This window comes from Crocodylus porosus, unplaced genomic scaffold (assembly GCF_001723895.1).
Source record: "Crocodylus porosus isolate Cpor-Errol unplaced genomic scaffold, CroPor_comp1, whole genome shotgun sequence".
Classification (NCBI taxonomy): domain Eukaryota; kingdom Metazoa; phylum Chordata; order Crocodylia; family Crocodylidae; genus Crocodylus; species Crocodylus porosus.
The window spans coordinates 81,298,206-81,323,410 of NW_017728906.1; the positions used below are offsets into that span (position 1 = coordinate 81,298,206).

Consider the following 25,205-nt stretch of genomic DNA (forward strand, 5'->3'; position numbering starts at 1 on the left):
AACAGCTTGCCTAGGATCGAGGTAAGACTAACTGGCCTATAGTTTCCCGGGTCCTCCTTCTTCCCCTTTTTGAAGATGGGAACCATGTTGGCCCTTTTCCAGTCATCTTCCATTTCCTCTTCTATAACCAGAGTTCTGTGATGTGAATCTTCTGTGGCCATCAAGAATAATCTCTTCTTTCTCCTTAGTCCATTAGGACTTAAGGAAGCCATGGTCTTTAGCAAGTAGTCCACCCACTCAATTCTGGTTCTCTGCCCTGGTCCCCAAAGCCTTCAACAGTTGTATATTACCATGAAAGCACTTGCATCATTTGCATGTCAATAGCTATCCAAACCAGGTCCTGTTACAATTCCTTCCTGCCTCTTTCTGTCTTTGTGAACACAGCTGGCAAAATCGCCATTCCTAAAATATTCACAATCTTTCATTACCTTTTGGTATTTTATTCTTGATGTATGCCACAGACAATCCCGTCCTCCCCCCAGATAAAAAAGTTATGCTAAGCTGGTTTGTCTTTTCTGAAAATTAACTGTCTGCTTTTACACTTGCAGCCAGACCAAACCTTCTCCCCCCCAGTGGGCACTACATGGCGTTCTGTACCAAAATTAACAAGTACATCGCTGGACAATGAAGGATTTTTAAAATTGCACTTGGGTCACTGCATTGGTCACCAGGCAGGTCCCCCATTGCCAGACCATTGCCCCTGCCCCCGATGACATTAGTGGACCAGCAGCCACCTTTTTTTTATGGTGTTCAAATTAGGGTCTCCCTGGGACATCCCAACTGTTCTCCAAGTTATGCATGGCACATTTAGGCACTATGAGGGTGCAGGCTGCCATGTCTTCCCAGCAAACTATTCCCAAGCTCTGTCTTCTAAAAGGTGAAACACTGCCTGCCTGTAGCCTGGCAGCTTCCCCTCTTCCCCCACACCCCGGGATGCTAAGACCAAGTGTGCACAGTGTTTTGGTGACAAGCCACCTTCCCTGCACTGTTTCCCTACCAGCCCCACTCCAATGGAAAATGATAGAGGATAGAAATCTGTATACGTTATTCTAAATAAGTAGAAATTGAGGGAAGTAATTATTCCTCTGTTTTTGGTACTGATGAAACCACATCTGGAGTACTGTGTCCAGTTTTGGGTCTCCCACAACAGAAAGGATGTGGACAAATTGGAGAGAGTCCTTCCAAACCTCATTTTCTATGATACTATGTGCCAGAAAGTGCTTAACTCTCAGGAGCAGCATCTGCACAGCACCTGGGACAGCAGCAGCTTGAGCCAAGGCATAGTAGCTCTGGGCTAGCAGTAGGCTTGGGGGTCAGCCCCAGTCTCCAGGTAGTGGCATCAGGTGGCAGGGAGCCTGGCTGGGGCACAAGAACATTAAAGTGTGGAGCTGTGTGGCAGTAATTTACTGTGCTCTAATACCAGTGCACATGTAGACAGTGGCTCTTTTCTGTGGAGCTAATTAGTAAGCTCCACAGTAAAGTGCATATGTACATGTACTCCATGAGTAGAGAATCTAACTAGAGCCAACATTGGTATAGTACATACAAGAGTCATAATTTGAGCTTTAAGATTGTAACAGTAAATTCTAATCCAGTGAAGATGGCATCCTAGAGCAGTGGTTTCCAAAGTGGGGTGCGCAAGACGATCCATTGGGGTGCAGGAAGAAAATATTAGAACTTCTATTTAGATATATATTTATATAAATATACATATTAGGGATGCGTGCTCAAAAATTTACATATACATATACATAGCTCGGGGGTCTTTAAGAGAAGGCTGGATAGGCATCTGGCTGGGGTCATCCTTCCTGCCTAGGCAGTGGGTCAGACTTGATGATCTGTTGAGGTCCCTTCTGACCTTAGCATCTATGAATTAGAAGTGACCCCTGAAAACACTCACATTTTCTTCAAGATCTCATTGCTTTTCGCCCTTTCTTGCCAAGCACTGCATATCTTTTCCCCTGACTTCCAGTTAATACTGACTGAATTATTAAAGTATACAGTAATTCATTGTCAGGTACTTGCTTATTTGGCTCCCATTTATAATGATGATCTTTTTACTGTAATCAGCCATCTTGTTCTCTATTGTCTGTGGTAATTTCCCCTTTGATGATTTTCCACAACAGCTAAAATTAAGCTATCACTTCTCACAGCTGAAGCTGTCTCCTTAACTCTTGACCTGAAAATGATGGACTTGAAAGTGGCAAATCGAAGCATTTTGACTTTGAAGGGCTTCCTGCCCTTGACCTCCATACTACTAAATCATCTTGCTTTGGCATGCAGTAGTGCTAGGTTAAAATGACTAATAGTGACAGACAGACACACAACTGATATGCATGTTTCATTTTTCTACTCTCTAAGATACAGTGTAGAGATTTGACTTCCATGCGTGTGTAAATTAGAGGGGTTTTTTAAAGTCTTATGGTTTTTAAAGAGAATAAACAGAATGGCATTCAGAATATGGTTTATCCTTATCTGATTATGTTTTTTTAAATTTGTTTCCTTTTCTTTTCTTTGAAAAGGCGCACCCAGTGAGCTGAGACCTTGGGCTTTGTCCAGGCGGGCCGACCCCTGATGTCCTGAGGCCCCCCTGGGCATCCCCACTGGCAGAACTGTATATATGTAAATACTTCTTTTATTCTTTGTGTTTTTGTTTTTTTGTCTAAAGTGTGCAGGCAGGCCTTGCTGGCCATGAGCCCAGGCCTTGTCCTCAAGGCCCAGATCCTCCGACCAACCTGTACATGTCTACTGCCCTTCATTTGTCACCCTCTCTGGAATAAACATCTCTTAAAAGTAAAAAAAAAAAAAAAAAAAGTCTTTCTTTCTTTCTTTCAAATATGGATAGTATATGTAATTAAACACACGGTGAACTATTTTTCTGTGATAGAATTAGCTTAGTGGATGGTTTCAGACTAATTCAAGCAATATTGGCTTGAATGCAGAAGTTTCTCTTGCACTGTCTTTTCAAGACAGAGTTATTAACACTTTTGTAGAGTCATTAACACTTTTGTTTGTAATAGGGCAGAGAGAGAGAAAGATGTGCTCCTGTGGTTACATTTAATATTCAACTCTGTCAGGACAATTTTGTCAAAATAGGTGCTTGAGTTATGTCCCCAGATGTGCAGTCATTCTAATATATCCTTGTAATATATACCTTGTCCATGCAATTGCACATACACATGACAAAATTTCATGTGTGAAAACTGTTATGTGTGTCTCCTATTTGTGGAAATGCAAACCTTTTGTTTTGATATTTTTCTCTTCATTTTATTTTTTGACTCTCAAAAATCATTGTGTCTGTGGACCTTGTATTTGTTTTAAAACCGTAACAGCTTGAGCTATGACTAAAATTTTCCGGGCATATGTACCTGTGTAACATAGGTAGGTGTGTAGCTGTATATTTCAATATAAAGCTCCCATAACTAGAGTACTGATAATTATTGGAGGGAATTAGGCTTACTCAGATATCAGTGTTTCATTGTGTTTTTCATAGATTTTTTACCTTGGATGCCATCACATCTCATCTGTAAAATTGCTTTTACAATGAATAGCACTATCCACAACCTAATGTTATTTGTTACTATTTTATTAATGTGGCAGTGGACAATAGTCTGAGTGATACTCAAGTTTTATAGGTGTGTTAATCTATGACTAAAAAGCAAACGGTTTTGTGCCTTTTCTTTTTTTCTTATTCTTCATTTATGCTTTTAGCTTTTTAATTTTATTTTCTTCCCTCCGTAGGCTGCTATTTCTTTTCAGTCACTTGGCTTTTTAGTTTACATCAACTCTGTTATATTTAGTTCTCTCATATTGGATCCATGTGCACTGTTATATTGCAAGCTACCTTTTACTATCACATCCCTAGTGGCATCTGGTAGCAATCTTAAGATATGATACTACAAGTGGCACTACAGCTACTCAAAATCATTTATATATTGCAAGACCCGTCTTAGAAGGTCACTCAAGAAGCCAAGAAATATCACTGCTTAATGGAAGAGATCTAAAAAAGGCAAAGTGTTGCTGTATTCAGGCAACTTAGAAAAAAGTCTATTAATGTTTAAATATTACTGAAGGCCACAATCTATGATTTCATCTAACAGCTCAACATATGCATACAATTTATGTTTTCTGATATATGTGTTATACTTTTAAGTATTACAGCATAGTACAATGTTATTTAACATTTAAAAATATTGACAAAAATGGTCTACAAATAAACACAATTTTCAAGTAGCTTATTTGAACACTTTTAGTCAATTTAATTGTGTAGTTGATTCAAATATTTCCACATTCTGTGTGTGTGCATGCACATGTACCCATGCATGTAACCTGTATAATAGGTTGAATTTGTATCTGTATATACGGCCTCAATAGTATTTCACTCACTGTTGATATGTGCTCAGGTTAAGCATTTCTGGGGGATGTAAAAGTCTGCAATTAAACTTTTGCATTGAGATTAATATGGTGGGTGAACATTAGCATACGTTCAGGAGATGCCTCTAACTTGATATTCCCTTTAAGCATTTTTTAAAGGGGATATTATATATAGCAAATGTTTCTCTCCTTTTTTCCCCCCAAATTTTGACTGTTCTAAGTATTTGATGTGGGAATGGTAGGTTGTGTAATTGTCCTCTATAGATTCATAGATGTAGGGTTGGAAGGGACCTAAGTAGATTATCAAGTCTGACCACCTGCCCTGGGCAGGTGAAAAATACTGGGCTCATGTGACCACAGCTAGGTAATTGTCAAGCCTCCTCTTAAAGACCCCCAAGGTAGGAGCCAGCACTACTGCCCTTGGAAGTTGATTCCAGATCCTAGCTGACTTGGCTGTGAAATAGTGTCTTCTAATGTCCAGCCTGAACCTACTCGCAAACAACTTATGGCCATTATTCCTTGTTACTCTGGGAGGTGCTCGGGTGAACAGGGTCTCTCCCATTCCCTGCTGGTCCCCTCTGTAAGTATATAGAAAGCCACCAGGTCCCCTCTCAGCTTTCTTTTGTGAAGGTTGAACAGGTTCAGGTCCCGTAGCCTCTCCTCATAGGGTCTGCCCTGCTGTCCCCGGATCACATGTGTGGCCCTCCTCTGGCCCCTCTCAATGTTGGCCACATCTCTCCTGAAGTGTGGCACCCAGAACCGGATGCAGTACTCTAACTGCGGCCTGACCAGTGCCGCTTAGAGGGGGAGGATCACCTCCTTGGCCCTGCTCATGATGCATCTGTGGATGCATGACAAGGTGCGGTTGGCCTTACTGACCGCATCCTCACATTGGTGGTCCGTGTTCATTTTGGAATTGATAATGACTCCAAGATCTCTTTCAGCCACTGTCTTTTTGAGAAGGGAGTTCCCCAGCCTATAGCTATGCTGCCGGTTCTTCCTGCCCAAGTGCAGTACCCTGTACTTGTCATTATTGAATCCCATCCTATTCACATTCACCCACCCCTGTAACCTGTCCAGGTCCAGCTGTATCCTGTCCCTCCCTTCTAGTGTGCCCACCTCGCCCCAAATCTTGGTGTTGTCAGAAAATTTGAACAGAGTGCTTTTCACCCCTTCATCCAAGTTGCTAATAAAGAGATTGAACAGTGTGGGCCTGAGGGCTGAGCCCTGGGGGACCCCACTGCCCACATCCCTTCAAGCCAAATATGATCCATCCACCACCACTCTCTGGGTGCGGCCCCTCAGCCAATTTGTGACCCATCTGACTGTGTAGGCATCAGTGCCATGGTTGCCTAGCTTTTTAATGAGAATGGGGTGGGAGACAGTGTCAAAGGCCTTCCTAAAGTCCAGAAAGACTACATCCACTACGACACCTGTGTCCAATGATGTTGTGACCTGATTGTAGAAGGCAGTCAGGTTGGTGTGACAGGACCTGCCTCTAAGGAATCTATGCTGGTTGCCCCGAGCATCATCCCCCCTGCTGGTCCTTCCCAGATGTGCTCCTGGATAATCTTCTCAAAGAGCCTCCCAAGGATCAAAGTAAGACTAATGGGCCTATAGTTGCCTGGGTCCCCCCTCCTCCCTTTTTTGAAAATGGGGACCACAGTGGCCTTCTTCCAGTCATCTGGCACCTGGCCAGAGCACCATGAGTGCTCGTAAAGCCGTGCCAGGGCCCCTCAATAACCCCTGCCAATTCCCTCAGAACCCTGGGGTGAAGAGCATCTGGACCTGCTGATTTGAACATATCCAGCCCCTCCAGAAGTTTCCTAACTCGGTCGTCCCTGACCCTAGGCCTGGTGGACTCTCTCCTGAGTCCATCCTCAGTGGGGGAGTCCCAGTCCCTGCACAAAAAAACGGAGGCAAAGAAATTGTTAAAAAGGTCTGCCTTTTCCTCTGGTGCAACCACCAGATTGCCAAGTATATCCTGCAGGGGCCCCACATTACCCAGTGCTTTCTTCATACTCCCTATTTAAGAAAGGACTTTTTGTTGTCCTTGGTCTTTGATGCTAGCCCTAGTACCTTATCTGCCTTAGCTTTCCTAACAGCATCCCCTACAAACCTGAGTGATGGAGGTATACTCCTCTTTGGTGATAGCTCCTCCCTTCCACTGGAGGGGACTGCTAGAGTTTTATTATAAACCTGAGTTTATTAATGCATTTTGTAGCATGTCAACTGTCACATTATTCAAAGGCAAGCATTGATAACACTTTAGTTGCTAGTATTTATATGCAATTGGCAGGTCCCAAGAAACACAGAGATCTATGATTTACACATACACAAATTAAGGTGCCTATTTTGGCTAAAGGTTAATTGCAAATAAAATACGAAAGACAGAAAAAAGATCAGTATTACACTTGCTTAATTGCAAACTGATTGAGGCCTTGTGCAGAGATTCAGTTTTTCCTGGGAAAGTCCACTCCCACGTTATTTGTATGTATGCAAACGTAGTCAAATGTAACTGTATCATTGGTTAGTATGAGTTTAAAGATAGATAGAGACACTGCTTTGTGGCTAAAAAAGGCATGTCACAAAACAAAATGCATGTTATGTGCGTGATCAGGTGTGTAGTTATATATGCCCTGTGTATATGGTAGTGACCATGTAATTAAGTATGGAAACATATAAAACAAAAATGCTGTATAGGTCAGCAGTACTCATTTTTCATTTTCAGGGGTCACTTCTAATTCATAGATGCTAAGGTCAGAAGGGACCTCAACAGATCATCAAGTCTGACCCACTGCCTAGGCAGGAAAGAGTGCTGGGGTCAGATGACCCCAGCCGGATGCCTATCCAGCCTTCTCTTAAAGACCCCCGAGGTAGGCGAGAGCACCACCTCCTTTGGAAGCCCATTCCAAATTTTGGCCACCCTTACCGTGAAGAAGTTTTTCCTGATATCTAGCCAGTTAATTGAGCATGCCGGATTGTAAGACGCTGGTTAATAGAACTTTTACTGTATTTGTATGGTAATATGAAGACTAGATGTCATTATTGTCCCTTCTACATGTGCAGGGAAAAGTGCGATGTGATCTAATGCATAATTCACACAATAGTGCCTCCTGCCATACCACACTAACAAGCTCTTGAGGCTGGTAACCCCACACATCCCAGCTGAGGGGGTTCCCAGCTGTGAGGGTGCCCCATGCAGCCCCAGGGCAGGGGGATTGGAATCTCTCTGCCCTAGGGGTGCATGAAACCCCTGGAGTGGGAGGATCACTGGTGCAGTGAATTCTTCACTGTAGGGGTAAGGGAAGCCCTTGGCGCCACAAGATCTCTGCACGGTGATTCCCGTAACCCCAGGATTTTACTACATTCCTGGGGTAGTGGAAATTGCTTTGTGGTGATCCTCTGGTCTTGGTGGTTTCCCATACCCCAAAGCCCTAGAGATTGTGACAGCTGTGATCCCTAGGGTCCAGAGACCTTGAACTCTAGGGATCATGGCAGCCATGTTCCCCTGGGCCCTGGGGTTTCATGCACCCCTGAGTCCTGGGGATCACAGCTACCTCAATTCCCAGAACCTGGGGGTTTTATGGTAGGCATGGACTCCCACTGTGGTTGGGAGTCTTGTCAGCTGACGGGGCTCTCAAGCTGCAGGGAAAACCCTGTTACATGTGCAAATTAAAGTTTGAGAGCAACCAGTCTTAAAGTTGGTTGCTCACACATTTTTGAGGTCTAACTTTATATCTGCATGTGGAGCTTTTTTATGGCATAATAGCCACTTTACATATGTAGCTGCTTTCCAGGTAATTGTATAATTAACCAGTTAATTGTGCGATATCTGTATGGTGTGTGTGTGTGTGTGTGAGGGGGAGGGGTGGCTCTGATCTTCATTAGCATGTACCATAGTATACCTCATCTCTGTTACCTTAATACATACAGGCAGCTTTTGAGTCCCTATGGGGCACAGTGATGTATAAGCCACAGCTGAAGAGGACCCTTCTTATGCTACCGAGGCATCTTAACATTTTTCAAGACTAGGAAATAACTTTTATTTGGAGCCAGGGCAAGGGGAAAACCAGAGGAGTGTGCAAAATTCTGAGAAAATGTGTATTTCTTGCAAGAAGCAGGCTGCCTCACAGAACACAAACTGCAGTCTTTAGTTACCTTTGACAGAATCGTATGGAGAGGAATTTACAGCAGGCCTGTAATGACAAGTTAAAAAGAAGTCTGTAGCAATATAATGGTTTCCTGGTGCTTTCCTGCTTAGCTGGACTTGAAAGGTTGTTACAATCTGATTCTGAAGGATTCAGGGTGAATCTAGTGATGTACAAAGGTCTCTGACTAGGAGCATTGTCAAGGATCTTAAATAAATTCTTAAAGTGTTTCCTTCTCCCTACCAGGACCACTTCTGTCTTACTGAGACACTTTGAGTAATGACATTGGTTGCGACCTCTGAAGAAGAGATGAAAAGTGAGGTGTCAGCTGTATTGCTATAGTAGGGAAATCTGTAGTATTTTGTAGTGTCTTCCTGAGGTCTCCCACACTACATGCACTAAAAGAGAGAGGTGACATGATTGATTCTTGTAAAATTGCACATGTAAGTGCTCTTGACGGTGAAAAGTGTTCCACCTGGCAGTGCTCTCTGGGACCTGCTGGAGAGGTGTGAGCAGAACATGTTAAACTTTTGTGTATTACACAAAAGTTGATAAAAATAGTGTACACGTAGGAAAATGTGGTGATAAAACAATGCTAACAAGTAGAGCGGGGATTGGGAACCCCCACGCATATGTGCCAGAGCATGGCATGCAAAGCCATTTTGCTTAGCATGTCATGGCTGGCCTGGACTCCGGGCAGCTGCTACTGGCTATGAATCCTGGGCTGCTCACAACAGGTGGTGCGGAGGCTGTGAGCCGTGCTGCAAGCAACTTGTGTTCTGTGGCAGGCAGGAGCTGCCTAGACCTCAGGCTGGCTGTGGCTGGGAGGGTGCAAACAGCTGCACAGGGCTCCAGAGTTCTGGCTGGGCCCTATGGCAGCAGCAGCTGCATGTGTGCCTCAAGGTGCATGGCTGGGAAAGGGTCAGGAGAGCAAAATCCCAGCCCCTCCCCTGCTGTCCATCCTGCTGCCAGCCTGGCTGGGGCTCTGGAGCCCAGCTGATGCCTGTTGCTGCTGTTTGCAGCCATCCGACTGCCTGCCACAGCTGGCCCAGGCTCTGGGTAGCTGTACCAGGGCCCAGAGGTGGTGGTTACTGTCAATGCCATTTAAATGTATTATGGAACTCGGCCAATTTGTAGGACAGTGATTCAATTCAGATATTTGGATCACTGTCCTGAATTGATTTGGCCAAATCAGCTTCAGAAGATTTGGCACTGATTCAGAGAGATTTGATGATTTGGATCGGCTGGGGAGAAGCAGGCACAGTTGGCTGGCTGCAAGTTCTCCCACTGCTCCTCTGGCTGTGCCTGCCTCTCCCTGGGAGTGGGGAGCCATGGGAGAAGTCCCCCTGGCTGCCCTGCCCGGGCCCATCCCCCAGCCTAGTCTTGGCACAAAAAAACAAACAAACAAACTCTGCACTCACCAGATGCAGCAGCGGCGACTGGGGCCTCTGGGCACTCGTGGCAGAGCCCCCCCATGCAGCGTGGGGCAGTGGGGATTGTCCCCTTCCATCTGGCACCTGTGTGGCAGCTACCCAATGGTGTGGCTTGGCAGGATGCTGCATGCTGTCTGGGAGCTGGGGCCACTGGGGCTGAGTAGTGCCAGACTCTGGCTGACAGGCGGAGCAGCCCCAGGTCCCAGACAGTGCACGGCACCCTGCTGAACCTCACTGCACCTGCACAATGCGACAGCTGCCATTGAATTTTATGTGGGAAGTAAATCCAGTAGAGTTTTGGTCAACCATAAAATACTTCCTCTCCCTAAAGCCTGGATATGTTTTTAGATTCCTCAGGATTTTGAGGTCTGCTGGTCTCAATAACAAGAAGTTGATAATTTGATGTAGATCTCCTATGTGACATTTGCATATGGTCAAAAATGTATATTGAAAAAATGTGTTATCATACATTTTAGGTTATGAGTAAAATAATGAACATGCTGGACACATGCAACACTAGAAAATGAGAGGTATACTCATGGTTTTTTTTTTCCCCTCCATGCAGGATGGATTGCAATGTTGGGAGCTATTTGGCTGCTAGTCTTAGCTGACATCCATGATTTTGAGATGATACTAAATAGAGTGGAATGGGCAACACTTCTTTTCTTTGCAGCCTTGTTTGTTTTAATGGAGGTAAGAAGAATAAGAAATAAATCCACTAGACTCATACCTTTGGGTTTTGTAATTGGTCTGTTCGGATTTGACTCAGTTTATGAAGACATACATTATCTTGAACAGAGAGCACCCACACAACATTGGTTGAATGCTTTTTGATAATTAAGATACAATTCAGTCATAATAGCACTAAATTAAAATTAAAGAGCTATGAGAACTCTGTAGTCAAAGTTCTGTCTCCCTTTAGCTTTTAAATTAGAGTTTAGTGATCTTTTCTCTCAACTTCCACAAAAAGAATAGCTTTAAAATTAGCAAGGATGGTGTGTCTGAACTTACTATTATTATTATTATTATTTTTACTGATTTGGACTTATTTAGACAAACAACAAATATCAGGGATTAATTCTAGTTTAAAAATCTCTAACACTTTTGCCATATTCTAGCTACAAAATCACTAATCTTGGAGACTGAACCTGGGGCTTGTTTGATGCTTGAAAGTTCTTGTTAAGATCTAGTATATAAGACCAAATGTTGAATCGTGATAGTCCTAATGAAACAATACTTTTAGCTTATTTATTCAGTCTCTGAGCAGTTTGATTCAGTCATGTTTGTGTCCCATTTTATTCACTCTGTAAATCTTTATGGGAACTTTTTTTTTTGGCGCACATATTTGGAGAATGAATATTTTTGTATGAATAAACACATTCACTGCAAACAAGATTATATGTGCATTTCCAACAGGGCCCATTGTTATTTCTTGTTATGCTTTAAAAGTTTTAGTCACCCAATAAGAGTTCAGTATCAAGACAGCAATATAGCTCAGGTGAATAGTTGCAGATGTTGGACAATAAATTGCCAAAGCAAGCAGTTTGCAAATGCCTGGTAATATGAAATGTGTTTTTGTAATCTTTTAGTGAAAATTAATAATTTCAAGGTCACATCTGAATGAGTTAATGAACAATTCACAAACATGAATGGGGTTAAATTTGCAGTAAATATTAGCAATTGATATTTCAGCAATATCTAATTGATTTTAAATTAGAACAGTCAGAATCTAGTAAACTCCTGGAAGTTTACTGGAGACTTTGCTCATCAATAGGAAATTTTCTGGGTTGCTAATAAGTTTACAAAGTTCATGAGGACTTTAATAGTTCTGATGAGTATTGTAGCACATCTAAGAACACCTACTATTTCATGCACAACTTCTAATGCAGTGGTCACCAACTCGTTGATCTCGATTGACCTGTTGATCTTGTAGCCTCTTCAAGTCAATCTGAGGCTGGAGGATGCAGAGCGCATGTGTGCATGCCTGTGTGTGCCCCACCCCCAGCCCAGAAGGTTAGTTCATGGGGGAGGAAAGGGGAAGGGGGCTAGATCAAGGCCTCTGTGGCAAGGGATAGAGCACCACAGAGGCAGGAACAGAGGTAAAGTGAGTGGTACCCCAGCTAGGTGGGTGGTGGTGGGAAGATCCAGCCCAGGAGGCTTGTCCAGGGGCATGAGGACTCCTGCCACTATGTGCACCTCAGTGAAGCCCCGGGGAGCACATGCCCCCCCATCTATATGCAGAGAAGGCAGCTGTTGTTGCGGGCTGGACTTTGCGCCCTAAGCCCCGCTGCAGCTGGCCTGGGAGTGGCCTGACACCAAGTGCATCCAGCCACTGGCTGGGCAGGGAATGAGGCTCAGCCCAGGGAAGGATGCATGTGGAGTCAAGCTGCTCTCGGGCTAGCTGCAGTGATGCTCAGGGCAAAGCCCAACCTGCAATGGCAGCTACCTCTGGCACTCACAGATGAGGGGGCACATGCCCTCACCAAACGCCAGGCAGTGCAGGTGGCTGCAGCAGCTGCAAGGGAGGGACTGGGGCTGGAGCAGTGGCAGGCCCTGCACAGATGGGGCATGGGATGGAACCACAAGCAGCTCATCTGGGGGGCACAGGCAGGGGGGGAAAAACACACCCTGGGTAGGCATGGAGGGCATGTGGCCCCAGATCTGGATGCCAGCTGGGCTGGATGCTGCTGCGAGCTGGGGCCAGGGATGTGCTTAGGCTGGGTGGTGGCGGTACTGGGAGCAGGGCTGCGGACAGGCTGCAAGCATCCAAAAATTTGCTGTAGACCCCCTCCCAGCACTGCTGCCTAGCCTGAGCACAGAGTGGCCCAGCTCCCCACAGTGAAGAATGTGGCACGGTCTTCCAACCTGCCCTACCCCCTACACAGATCCCGGGGGTGGGGGGAAAGACAGTGCCACACTCTTCACAGGGTGGTGGTGGACTGTGCTGTGCTTGGGTCAGGCAGCAGTAGCACTGGGGAGGGGGGGGCTATGGCAAATTTTTGGGCGCCTGCAGCCCCCTACCATAGCCCCACTCCCAGTGTCGCTGCCGCTCAGCCTGAGCACAGCCCCAATCCCAGCCCACCATGGCAGGCAGCCTGGCTGGCGTGCAGGTCCAGGACCTGATACCCCCCATGCCCCCCCAGGGTGCATGCCCCACCACGCCCTCTGAATAAACTGCTCATGGGTCCATTCGATGCCCTGGCTGCTGTGCAGGGCCTGGCCCTGCTCCAGCCCCACTCCCTCTCTCCGCTGTTGGGGGGGAGGAGATCTAGGCCCCGCTATGAGGGAGGAAATGGGGTTAGGGCCTCTATCTGCTCTGCCCCTTCTCATGGCTCTTCCCCCAACAGAGTTTACCTGCAGGGGGGCATGCCCGCATGTAATTTTTTCTCCCTCTGCCTCAATCTGCTCCCCCCTTCCCTCCCCACAGACTTGCATGCTGGGGGGTGAGTGTTGGTGCACCGTAGATCTTTGGTTGCTTTTAAATGCAAAAAGTGATCTCCTACTTAAAAAGGTTGGAGACCACTATTTTAATATATATTCTGAAATATGCCAGCTGTGACTGATGATACATGCTGAAGCCATAGCATTTATTCTAGCTATGGTGCTAGCACTTTATGCAAGTGACATTCCCTAATGTTATTTACCATATTTGCTTGAATTTAACTGTTTACATTTGACTATGACACGGATGTACAATCAGGTTGTAAAATATGTTGAATGTCAGTTTATCTTACTATTGCTATAATTCACTTATTTTTTTATGGTTTCTCTGGTAACAGCAGTCATTGGACGAACTGTTAGCTATAGCATATTTCATAAGCTGTGCCAGGGATACCTTAGGAAATAAACTGTAAGATATGGAGTGCCAACTGGAACCATACCTAAAGATCTCCATATATAAAAATTACAATGAAAAATATTTGTCAATCATATTGAAACACTATTCCTGATCTCAATCCATGCTTTCTTAGACTACCAGAAAACAGAAGCATGTCTGAACTAGCAGACCCCAAACATTAAGATTCTTGTATTTCCTTTTTTAGCTTAGCTTTTACTATGCTGGCTATAATTCCAAGAAACAAACCAAATCCAAACAGTTTCTTCAATAGCATTGCCTGCTGAGGCAAACCAAATCTTACTATACATCAGTGGGGGGCAATCTTTGTGGCAAGCGTACCATAAATTGTCTTGTATCCTCTCTAAGTGCCATTTCCCTGTTTTATCTGCTGCTCTGCTTTTTGCTTCTTGCCCTCTCTTCTTCTCAGCTGGTTGTCCTCTCACGGATGTGCTGTGTGCCACACACAGAGACTGCCAGTGCCACAAGTTGGTCACCCCTGCTATTCATAGCCATTGAGGACTGTTTCCTTACTTCTGTCAGTTCCTATCACCTCACTTCATTGTCCTTAAACATGTTCTAGAAAGGCACTAAGCACCAGGTACTTCATGGCTCTCCCTGTGAACGATGACATGCTTCTCTATGGTAATGCTTTAAATCATTCTATGTTAGGATAAAAATGTTTTTTAGCATGCCTAAGTGATTTAGGAGCCCAAGTTGCCTAGGTTAGAGACATACTCTTGACAGTTTTATCGTTAGTTACTTGCCAGTCTTGACTGAGAGATCAGTCACTGTCAGAATCTTTTTTCAGCTTCTTCTGAGCCTAGCCATCTAGGTCTGATGAGCCATCCCTCAGGTAACTTGTCTCTAGGAATGTTCTTTCAGGACCCATTTGGGAGTTACCATTATTCATTATAAAATCCTCCAGTTCTATCTTTCTCTCTGTGATATAGCTCTTTATTTTATTTATCTTTGTGATACCATTTTATGCAGTTTTAGTATTCAAAATACCTTTTTACTTTCATCCCCTCCGATTATATTTATTTACAAAAGAAATGATAATATAGAACCCATAAACCCCAACCTTTTGTCTATGGAAGACAAATGTATGGGTATGATAAATGTAGTTAAATTCTGATCCAAAAAAGATGCATCGTGCCAGCAGTATAAAAGTGTACTTCCAGGATTGTTGTCAGTTTGGCACTGGTGTGGCTGAGCGTACCAATTATCAAAACAATATTCTCCTTTTATGAGATTCATGATGCTCTTGGAGAACCCTGTGTGTGTGTGCTCAGACCACATGATTCTGCAAAGCACAACTACTGAAGGCTGTGGCTCATGTTAATTCCTCACTTTCTTTCAATCGTTTGCACCATGCTTGTCTCTTTCCTTGGGTAATAGTAAAAGGGCTTAACAGATATGCAGTTAGTGTTTCCATAGTCTCTACTTTGACGGTATACTTGCAAACTGATGGCAACCTCAGGTCATCTTTTGACCATGTTTCCTTTCTGGAGTATTGTGCCCGAATACTAAACAGGGTTCAAGTACAACTGAATAATTATTAACAAGCTTTGCGGAGACATAATGAAAAGACAATGTTAATAAAGTATTCCAGCTATCTTTAAATTGGTCATCTCAGGTATTGCCAACAGGGTAGTTGTGGCGTCATTGATGACAGTAAGAGCTGCAAAACCCACCTAAGTAGAGTGCATAATCTGGTGGCGAGTCCATGTAGAGCTCTGTGCTGTTATGGCTACAGTGCTAGCAGTTTCTGATTTAGCTAGTTTTAAGCTAGCTTAGGAGTAGCTACATAACCAGTAGTGCCTGAAATGCAAATATACCCTCAGGACAAGAAGATATTAGGCAGAACATTAGGTTTATTCTCAAGGATGAGTGCCTTGGTATGATTTTCTACTATGGATAACACTAGAAATAGATATAAACTGAAAAACAGCATTGTTTATCCCACAATATTGCTTTAATACAAAGCTAGCAAGTGAATATCAGGTTTTGGACCTGCCTTCCTGCTTGGAATTTGAAGATTTCTTCTGGCCCAGAAAGACTAGGATAAGATGTCTGTGATCTATATTCTTTTCAGGGTAAGTTGCTGCTGGCTACTCACTTGAGGCTGCCCATCTTTTGTTATGAACTTTCCAGACCTTTAAATGCAATGAAGAGGAAACTCTGGAGTCCTCCCCTATTGTCACTCTTCAAAATCTATATTTCTGGTGTGCTGAATGCATCCAAAGCATCCTCATATCTACATTGCTAGAACTGGAGTGTACAGAAGCTTCAAGTGTGTTGTGGGGTGAGGTTAGTTGCACCCTAATTGACATGTCAAATACAATAACATTCCTCAAATAAAGGTGCCTTATCTGCCAAGTTTGCCAATTCCAGCATGTGCCTTATGTAGAACGAATACTGACATCTTTGTAATGGAAAATAAATTAAAACAAACCCAGCATGGTTACTTCAAACTGTTTTTAACTGCACGTTTGCTTACCTTCCATTAGTTGATCTAAATCCATCTCTTTTAGGCTCTGGCTCATCTCCATTTAATAGACTACATAGGAGAGCAGACAGCTTTATTGATAAAGGTACATTAAAATGTTTATACTTATTTAACTCCTATCATAAGGGGAAAACATAAAGCATTTAATTAAGAATCACTGGATACTGAATTCTATATTGCTTATATTCTTTCACCACATATACAAAAGGTAAATTTCACCATTGTGAATGATCTTCAGAACAAGTTACGTTCCCCAGTACATTAGTGGAATTTAAATAGTATGACTCTCTTCTGGACTTCCAATGAATGAATAAATTGGACAGGTAGAAATTAATATAGAAAGCCGGAGAGGGAAAATATGCAAGTGTAGCTGTACGTGGTTTTTTATAGGAAAAGTAAAAGCGACTATTAGACTATTACTGCATCTGTCTGTCTACATTTGTTGAATTGATACAACTATTGTTTTAATAAATCTGTCATTTATCTCCTTTTTAGAATGCATTTTGCTTTCAAATCATTACCTTAAAAAGTATGTTTTTAATGTAGTGAAGATTTTGCACAATTATGTCGTTAGCAGTACAGAGAAATACTGGGCTTAGTGTGACAGCTAAAAAAAATGCTGGCTAATTTTCAGTTAGTGGAGTTGTAACTTTATCTTTCTTCATGCCAGGTGGTTCCTGAAGATCAACGTTTGGCAATTGCTATCATTTTAGTGGTCTGGGTCTCTGCACTGGCATCATCCCTAATTGACAATATTCCATTTACTGCTACAATGGTATGTTTCTCTGGAGTAGTTACATTTTTCCTGCCATTATATCCAGGGAGTCCAACTATTTAATGACAAGTTTGCTCAGCTGTATTACAACTGCTCCCATCTCTTCAAGGCAGTGAGCCATTATACATGAGCTTATTCACATCATTTAGGTGTTTTGCTGGCCATTTCTATGTGCAGATAATCAGATGTGTGCAGATGTGCCACTCACCCACTCATGGTTCTTAGCAGCCCCTTCCTTCCTCTTCTTGCTCGGTGGAATTTCTCCTCCTCTTTCTCCTCTCTCTCTCTCTCTCTGTGCCATCCTCTCTCCCTTTATTTATGTCTCTGGGTGCAGGAAGGAGAAACTCTCTGTCTACTTACATGTGAGGGGAGTGGAGCATGTAGCTGCTGAGCATCGAGGGGAAGGGTGCAGTGTCAAGACAGGGTATTCTTACTTCCTTCATGGACTTAAAAAGGTCCTTGGTGGCTGCTTCAGCAGCATGGTCTAGATTGTGCAGGGGACCCAGTGGTCTAGGGCTGTGGGTAACTGGAGCCACTGAGCTACACTGTGGAAAGAGGATGCTACCACACCCCCTCTGAATCTTCCCTTGGCTGTATGGATTGAAGTAAGAAAACTTTTTTTCCCCCTGTAGTAAAATAAAACATTGTCAAGAATTGTTAAGCAGAAAAATAAACAGGATTCCTGCTTTTTTTAAAAGTTACACAGAAAATCATATTCTTCAAGAATGAATGAATGGGCCATCAAGCTTGGATTGTTAATCTTGGTTTATTGATGTGGAAGAGTAAATTGAGCCAGAAAATGTGACACATTTTCAAAGCTGCTCTTGTCTTTGATTGGTTTAAGGTATGTTGGTTTTTAAGGTCCTCTTCAGCCCTTTCTTCAGCTTTTCAACATCACCTTCACCATTAAGGATTCTGCTTTCTCCTTCAACACCCCAAAGAATGTCAAAGAACAGCTGAGGGGTATGTTGTCAAACAAATGAAACATAACATGTTAAATGTGATAAGAAAGCAATATCCTTCTCTTATGTAATATTATCTTCAATGCATCATAAAATGAGCAACTGTCTTTTTTCCTCTTCCCTTCCTCCTGTATTTTTTTCACTCAAAGAATACTTTTCAGTGGGTATGTCTACATGTTCATTAATGTGCCTTTGCTACTGCGCAGTAAGTTTAGTACCTCTAATATGAGGTACTACATAACGGTGCAGTATCCTGTGCTAATACCTTGTAGCAAAGGCAAATATTTTTTTGGGATGCACATTAATTCTACTGCTCATTATCATGGTTTTTACCATGATGTGCTAATGCACAATAGAACAGTCCACTGAGCATTAAGGCATTGCGGATAGACATGCCCAGTGTAACTTTACTGCAGGCCAAATTATCCTTCCTTGGTCAGAGCAACTCAGGAATAACTCCACCAGCCTTAATGACAGTGCTGTCTTGAGTATCTCCATCAATCTACACTTACTATAAGGAGATTGTTAATGAGTGTGAAGAGACCACACTTTTTGGACAGTTTACATTACAAGATAATTTTTATGCGACTAAACAACCCACAGGTTAAGGAACTTATTGATTCAGTCTTGGTATAAATCTGGGTGGATTTGGTTTGTTCCTGTTCAGGTCAAATCACAAAGAATTGGAATCACACAAGAGGAAAAAAATTGATTTACAGAACCTATAAAAATTTGATTCCTCAGCTAACATGACACCTCCAAAATACAAAGGACTTTGAACCCCAGCTGAAATGTGGCTGCTGGGAAGTAATTATAGGTTTCTCTTCTTCAAGCATTTAAAAGTGACTACATAGATTCCTATCCCGAAATCAATGGGTTTTTTTTGGAGAGGACGTGTCACAGTTCATTACATGAAGATGGTGAGTGATAGTGAAGTAAAATTACAGAGCACACAGCAGATGGATTCATCATTCATTATATAAATTTAGACACCTACTCTGGTAACCTTCATGGAACTTGTAGCACAGTTAGGAGGAAGCACCAGGAAGCTAGTCTGCGAGCAAAAGGGTTAGAACAATAGTTGTAATGGTAGCATCTCTGCAAATAACTCTTAGAGCAAGTTTGGTTTCACAGGTATAGAGTCCTTTCCCTTGATTACCTAGCATGCAGTACTTGAAACATTTTCCATGCATTCTACTTGGGATTAAATTGTGTTCATACAAACATTAATTTGAGCTAAATTTTGTAATGGCTAGGTGCTAAAAATGGCAGGCCCCCCAAAATAAAATTGGCAAATATTGGCAGATTTTTATTTCTCTAAGGAGAGCTACAGGAGACTTTTTGGGACTGAGTAGTTAAGAGATTGGAAACTTGAGTATTGTATTTATTTTGGTTTTATCTACAGAACTGTAAACTTTTCATTTTGGACTGTATGTCTTGCTTCATGTTTGGAAAAAAACCCAAACACAGTGAAATTACATAGTGCTGTTTTATGTTTCATTCCATAACATATTCCTCAAACCTTTTTCCGATTTTTGAGCTGGACAAACCCTTGCTTAAGTCCCATTCATTTTCAATGCCTGCATTCATGGCATAGTTTATTCAATAGCTAGGGTATTCTTCCCTTAAAATGTTACGCTACGTGATTTTATTAGGATTTTATTCTTTGATTTAATTGACTTGTTTTATAGGCTCCATATGTTGGAGCCATCTGTTTATATTTTTTGTCTTACTACTAGAGTCTAAAAATATAGCTGCAATAAAGTCTTGTTTTAGTTGAGTTTTAATACTATTTTCTCAACATACTGTAATAAACAATTTCTATTAGCCACATTGTTGGCAAGGTGGCTGGATCTCTGACAATTCATTGTTAGGAAGCAGACTGATTTTGACCTGCCATTTATTGTCTTTAAAACGGTCAGGAGCTTAAGCACACTGTATTTTTCATGTTGCTAATTTACATTTTGGATCTCTTTTTCCCTTCTTTTCTACCAAATATGTTTTTTTCTCTTGTGTTTAATTTCTTACATTCCAATGCCTGGTAAATGTTTTAGATAGAAGCCCAGAAATCTGCCAAGGTAGACTGTGTTTAACAAAGGCATCAATAGTTTTGCAAGCTACTGATTTTTTTCTTCTTTGAAGGTATATTTTAAACAGTAGGTATCCATAGGTAGAGGGAGAAAAAATTATTTGTGGGGGCTGAGCATGTATGCACATGTGCGCACACACTAACCCCCACAACAGGTAAGTCCATGGGGGAAGGGCTGGGGGCGTGGGGGACAGATCGAGGCCCCAGCAGTGACGGATAGAGTGGGGCAGGGGCTCAGGTGAATGGGACCCTGGCCAGGCAATGGGACAATCAGAGCCCAGACAGCTTGTCCAGGGGCACTAGGGGGCTCACGCCACTGTACTCACTCCAGTGGAGGCTGAGCGGGGCATGTGCCCCTTTGATCTGTGCATGGGGTGGAGGCAATTGATATGACACGCTGGGCTTTGCACCCCACTGCCTCGAGAGTTGTGCAATGACCCACTGCTGGGCAGGCAGGAGACTCAGCACAGCCCAGTGGCAGATGGCACATGGTGTTGCGCTGCTCCTGGGGCAGCTGTAGGGGTACGCAAAGCCCAGCTCATAGCAGCAGCCACCTCCATCCCGTGTACAGATCAGGGAGACTTGGGCCTCTGCCGGCGTGTGTACAGTGGCATGAGCCCCTCCACACCCCTGGATGAACAGCCCGGGCTCCGATTGTCTCACCACCTGTCCCGGCCAGGGCCTCATTCACTCCAACTCCTGCCTCTGCCCCACTCCCTCCCTCAGCATGGGGGCCTTGATCTGCACCCCTCCCCCTAGACCTTTTCCATTCATAGGATTGACTGCTACTTGCCTACTGCGCTGGGCAGCCAGTGATTGACATGGTGGGCTGCAATCCTGGCATGCATGTCCTGCCCCACCCCTGCTGCAGCTGCCCAAAGCCAAGCAGTCTTGCAGCCCTACCAGCTGCATTTGAGGGGGCTGAACCCCATTAGCTCTGACCTTCCACCACCTATGTAGGTACCTCTTTCATGGAAAATGCACACTTTTACCATTTGTAAAAGGATATATAAACATTCACAGAAGGTATAAAATGGTTGTAAGTACCCTTCTCCCTTCACTAAAGAGCATACTGTTGTAAAGGATGAGAAGTGGCTAAACTGTATACTTTATGCAGCTGCACACGCAGGAAGGTATGACCTGGTTGACAGCCCTCTTGCCTAGTGCCCCAACACATATAATGGGCATGATCTTGTTGGATAGCTTGTTTCTGCTCCTCTTGGTTGAAGTTGGTAGTGTTTTTCATTTCCTAACAGAGAGGAAAGAGAGATCCCATCTTTACTTAATGGAACTGGCCCAGCTGGGCCAGGAAGTTATGCTGATTTCTTTGAAAGGGTGTGTGAGCTGCTGTTGTTGCAACATTGTGTACCTGCCTGGAGTACCAAGAGGAGTTTTAGTTGAGAGGGTTGCAACACAGTCTTTCCTCAATAACCTCCTGCAGTATTTTCCAGAGAGTGACAGTTGTGAACTAACCTACGTCTAGGTTTCAGAGGAGTGCTTCTTCCATTACAGCCTCAATTTTCCTTTTGTTTGATCATGCAGTGAGATAAAGTAGCCTATTTGGGTGCTAAAAATTTGACTGCATCCATTTTTCCTGGATGTCCAGTGAGACCAGATGTGCAGAAGAGGGGCAGCTCAGAAACATGGTGGTGGCTATATCTTCTTTTGAAGAGAAAAGGTGAAAAACATGGACACATCTACAGTATGGATTGTCTCATGACCCTTTATCGCCAACTGACCAAAAGGGACTATGAAACAGTCATCAGTGCTTACATCCCAATATGGATGCAGATGATGAAACAAAAGAAGAGTTCTATTCTTAACTGGACCAAATCCTATCATATGTCCCCAAAGAAGATGAGATAAATCTTCTTGGTGGTATCAGTGCTAGAATGGGAAGGAACTCAGAGCTGTGGAGAGGAACCCTCAGAAAGGAAGGGTTGGAGAAGTCAGTACAAGTGGAATTCTTCTGAGCTAATGTTTGGAATATGATCTCATTACAAACTCCTTATTCTTCCAAAGCAACAAATGGAAGAAGTCATGGATGCACCCCCACTCAAAATGCTGCCATCTGGTTGACTGGCATACCAAGTGCCTGAGACTATCATGACATCTATATTACCAGACTTACGAGCAGCACAGATGACTGATGGCTGGATCATTGTTTGATACATGCTATTATGTTCATTCGTATCATCCAAAAATCAACATACACAAAAAAAGCAACCAAGGAAGACATTGAAAATTAAATGCTTGAAAGTCCCTGCTAAAATCTATTATCTCCAGCAGTGCCTGAGTGAGAAGCTCTCTGACCTCTCTGATGAGCTTGACACTACTGATCACTGGGAAAGCCTCAAAAAAAGGCATTGATGAAGTGTGTGTATAGGCTTCTCCACAAAAACATCAGGGTTGGTTCAGTGACAGTAGTAGGGAAATATAAGCTCTCATAGACAGAAAAAGGAGAGCTTTTGAAAGGTTGGCAGAATGACACCAACTCCAGTCAGAAGCAAAACAGTTACGGCTACTGTCACGGGATAAGGTCCTCAAGGACAGCTGTGATCTCCTAAGGCCCCTCGACCGTGCCAGTTTGGCCCAATGGGCACCCTCAGTTCTTTCCTGCCACTTTTTTGATGGAAATATAAAAACAGGGAGGCTGCCTTTCAGTCCTCTTGGACATGGTTTAATGGATTCTCTGAACCCCATGGGTTCCCAGACCCCTCGTAGGTCCCATTTCACAATTGGTGCTTCAGGGGCACCCTAGCCTTATGGGCTCTGTGTGTGGCTCTAGCTGCCCCTTTACCATGTCCCAAGCCTCTCAAATGGCATTGACATTGTTTAGTCTGTGCCTTGGTATGAATTGGTTCCCTTGTCTTCTCTGGGCTCTCCAGAACCCAAATGCTGTGCCTCACTGGCACCTGGGCTCTCCACAGCTCAAATGCCATGCCCTCTCTGGCACCAGGGTCCCCATGCTGCAGTGGGCCCCCAGTGAGGCCTCCTCCTTCCCCAAATAGCCTCTCCCAAGCCACCAGCCCTATAAAACGGCAAACAAAACATAAGACCATGGGCTATAACATAACACAAGCTACATAAGGTGTGCTCAGCCCCTTTACATTACTCAGAGCAGAACTTAGTTAGGCCTCTTCCCTTCACTTGCTCTAAGGGGACACCTTCTCCCCTGGTCACCAGCAAAGAAGGGCCAGCTTGGAGTTTATATGGGCCCAGGGCCCTGCCTCTTCTGGCCAGCTGACCAGGTGCAGGTGCAGACTAATTTCCTCATTAGCTGGTTGCCATAGCAACCTGTACCTGGGCTCCTGCCTGGCTCTTCAGACGCCATCAACACACAGTGAAAGGATTACTTTTAAGCCCTCCTGAACTGAAATTGTAACATCGAAGGCAATACTATCAATGCCATTCCACAACACCCCGTGCCTTGCAGATCTACTAGCTTATCAACAGGGATCCTGGTTTTCTCTGATTAAAAAAAAAAAATCCCCAATTTTTGGATTAAAAAAAGTAACCCAAAATCCACATTTTTTCTGTGCTTAAAATGAAACACTACTATATATATAGATCGGAGCTTATATTTACCTACCATTGTATTCCCCATAATTGAGCCACTTTGTTTGTATTTTCCTTGAATCCTGCTAATCAAGTTGGCAAGTGAGATAATGGAAGATCAAAATACTCTTTCTAGTAGAGCTGTCAAGAAAGCAAAATTTTCTCCTCAACAAAAAAATTAAAACTGAAAAAAGAGGCAAGATAATAAAGGTTAATTTTCTGGTATAAAGTTATTGCTGTTATACAAATGTTTTCTCTACTGTTTATAGTCTCCCTTTGTTGTGGGGAGAGGCGAGAGGAAGGGAAGACAAGTTTTCGGATAAGCTTTTCATACAAACGCATGGTTGCCTTTTTCTCCATTGAAGGGTATCATGTGGTAGCTGAAAAATTGCAAAATATTACTGAAGTCTAAATAAAATGAAATAAATATGGGAACAATACCAGTATTATGTATGTTTCACTTAAAATGCATCCTGTTTTGTAGTTATCTATCTTGCCTTGTCTTAGCTCCTCTTGTAAAAATATATAGTTTTGGATCTAAGACTGCTATATAAGCCATTTTTTTTCTAAGGCAAAAACACAAAGCATAGAGTGACACATTTCTTTCCAGCCATTTAATATTTTATGTTTCTATTTGCAGCACTTGGATTAATTACAACAGTAAATGAGGCTGAAATTTCAAGTATTCACTGTGCGTGCAAAGCTGGTGCATAACACATATAATTATATGAATTAACATAGCAAAGGATGTTAAATGTGATTTAACAGAAGAAGTGAGAAGCATTTCTTTTAAATGGAGGCTCATTTGGTAACCACTGCTTTGTAAAAAAAAATGTTGAAATGGGATGTATTCAGATAATGAAAGGGCCTTATTCAAAACCCAGCAAAGTGAAAGATTCCCGTTGACTTAAATAAGATTGTAACAGACCCTTGAGGAGCTACACTTAAAGATGAAAATGTTTGATTTCCATGGTCATGGCTATTTGTTATGAAAGTGAGGAACTCCCACATACATATGCCAGGTACAGACATTAGACATCAACCAGTATAACTGATTGGAAACTGGTCTATACCCATAACTGAACAGAAGTTCAGTGCACATAAACTGGTTTAAAAGTGGCGGAACCCAATCTAAGATAGACCTGGATCAGTGCCATATCAGACTTAAGTGGTTTAGGTTAGACCAGTCTATTGAATTTTTGTACCAGATTCCCTCCCAACTCAAGTTAGGTTGCTGTCTGCCAGCATCCGAGGCTCATTTGTTGGGTCCCTGATGACTCCCCCTCACAGGGCAGTACACTGGAACTTGGTCTGCTCTGTCCCCAGCCCTGCTGTCTGTCTGTGGCCAATTGTCTGCAGCAGCCAGGCCAGGAGAGGTGGGGGGTCAGATTCTGGCATCTGTGTCCCTGCATGACAAAGCAGTGGGGGTTTTACCAGTTGCCCCGGCAACCAGCACCTGTGCAGCCCTGGTGACTGGCGGCTGCGCTTCCCCCTTCCCGCCACTAGGGGTCTCCCC

At 43.4% G+C, this 25,205-nt stretch overlaps 1 protein-coding gene across 1 annotated transcript in view; it reads left to right on the forward strand.

Moving 5' to 3' along the window:
- Positions 1-25,205, forward strand: part of OCA2 (OCA2 melanosomal transmembrane protein) — a 400,590-nt gene that overhangs the window by 252,079 nt on the left and 123,306 nt on the right. Inside the window, exons 19-21 of the mRNA XM_019529440.1 lie at positions 10,524-10,651; positions 16,331-16,390; positions 16,976-17,080. Coding sequence (XP_019384985.1) covers positions 10,524-10,651; positions 16,331-16,390; positions 16,976-17,080 — 293 coding nt within the window. The remainder of the gene's footprint in view (positions 1-10,523; positions 10,652-16,330; positions 16,391-16,975; positions 17,081-25,205) is intronic.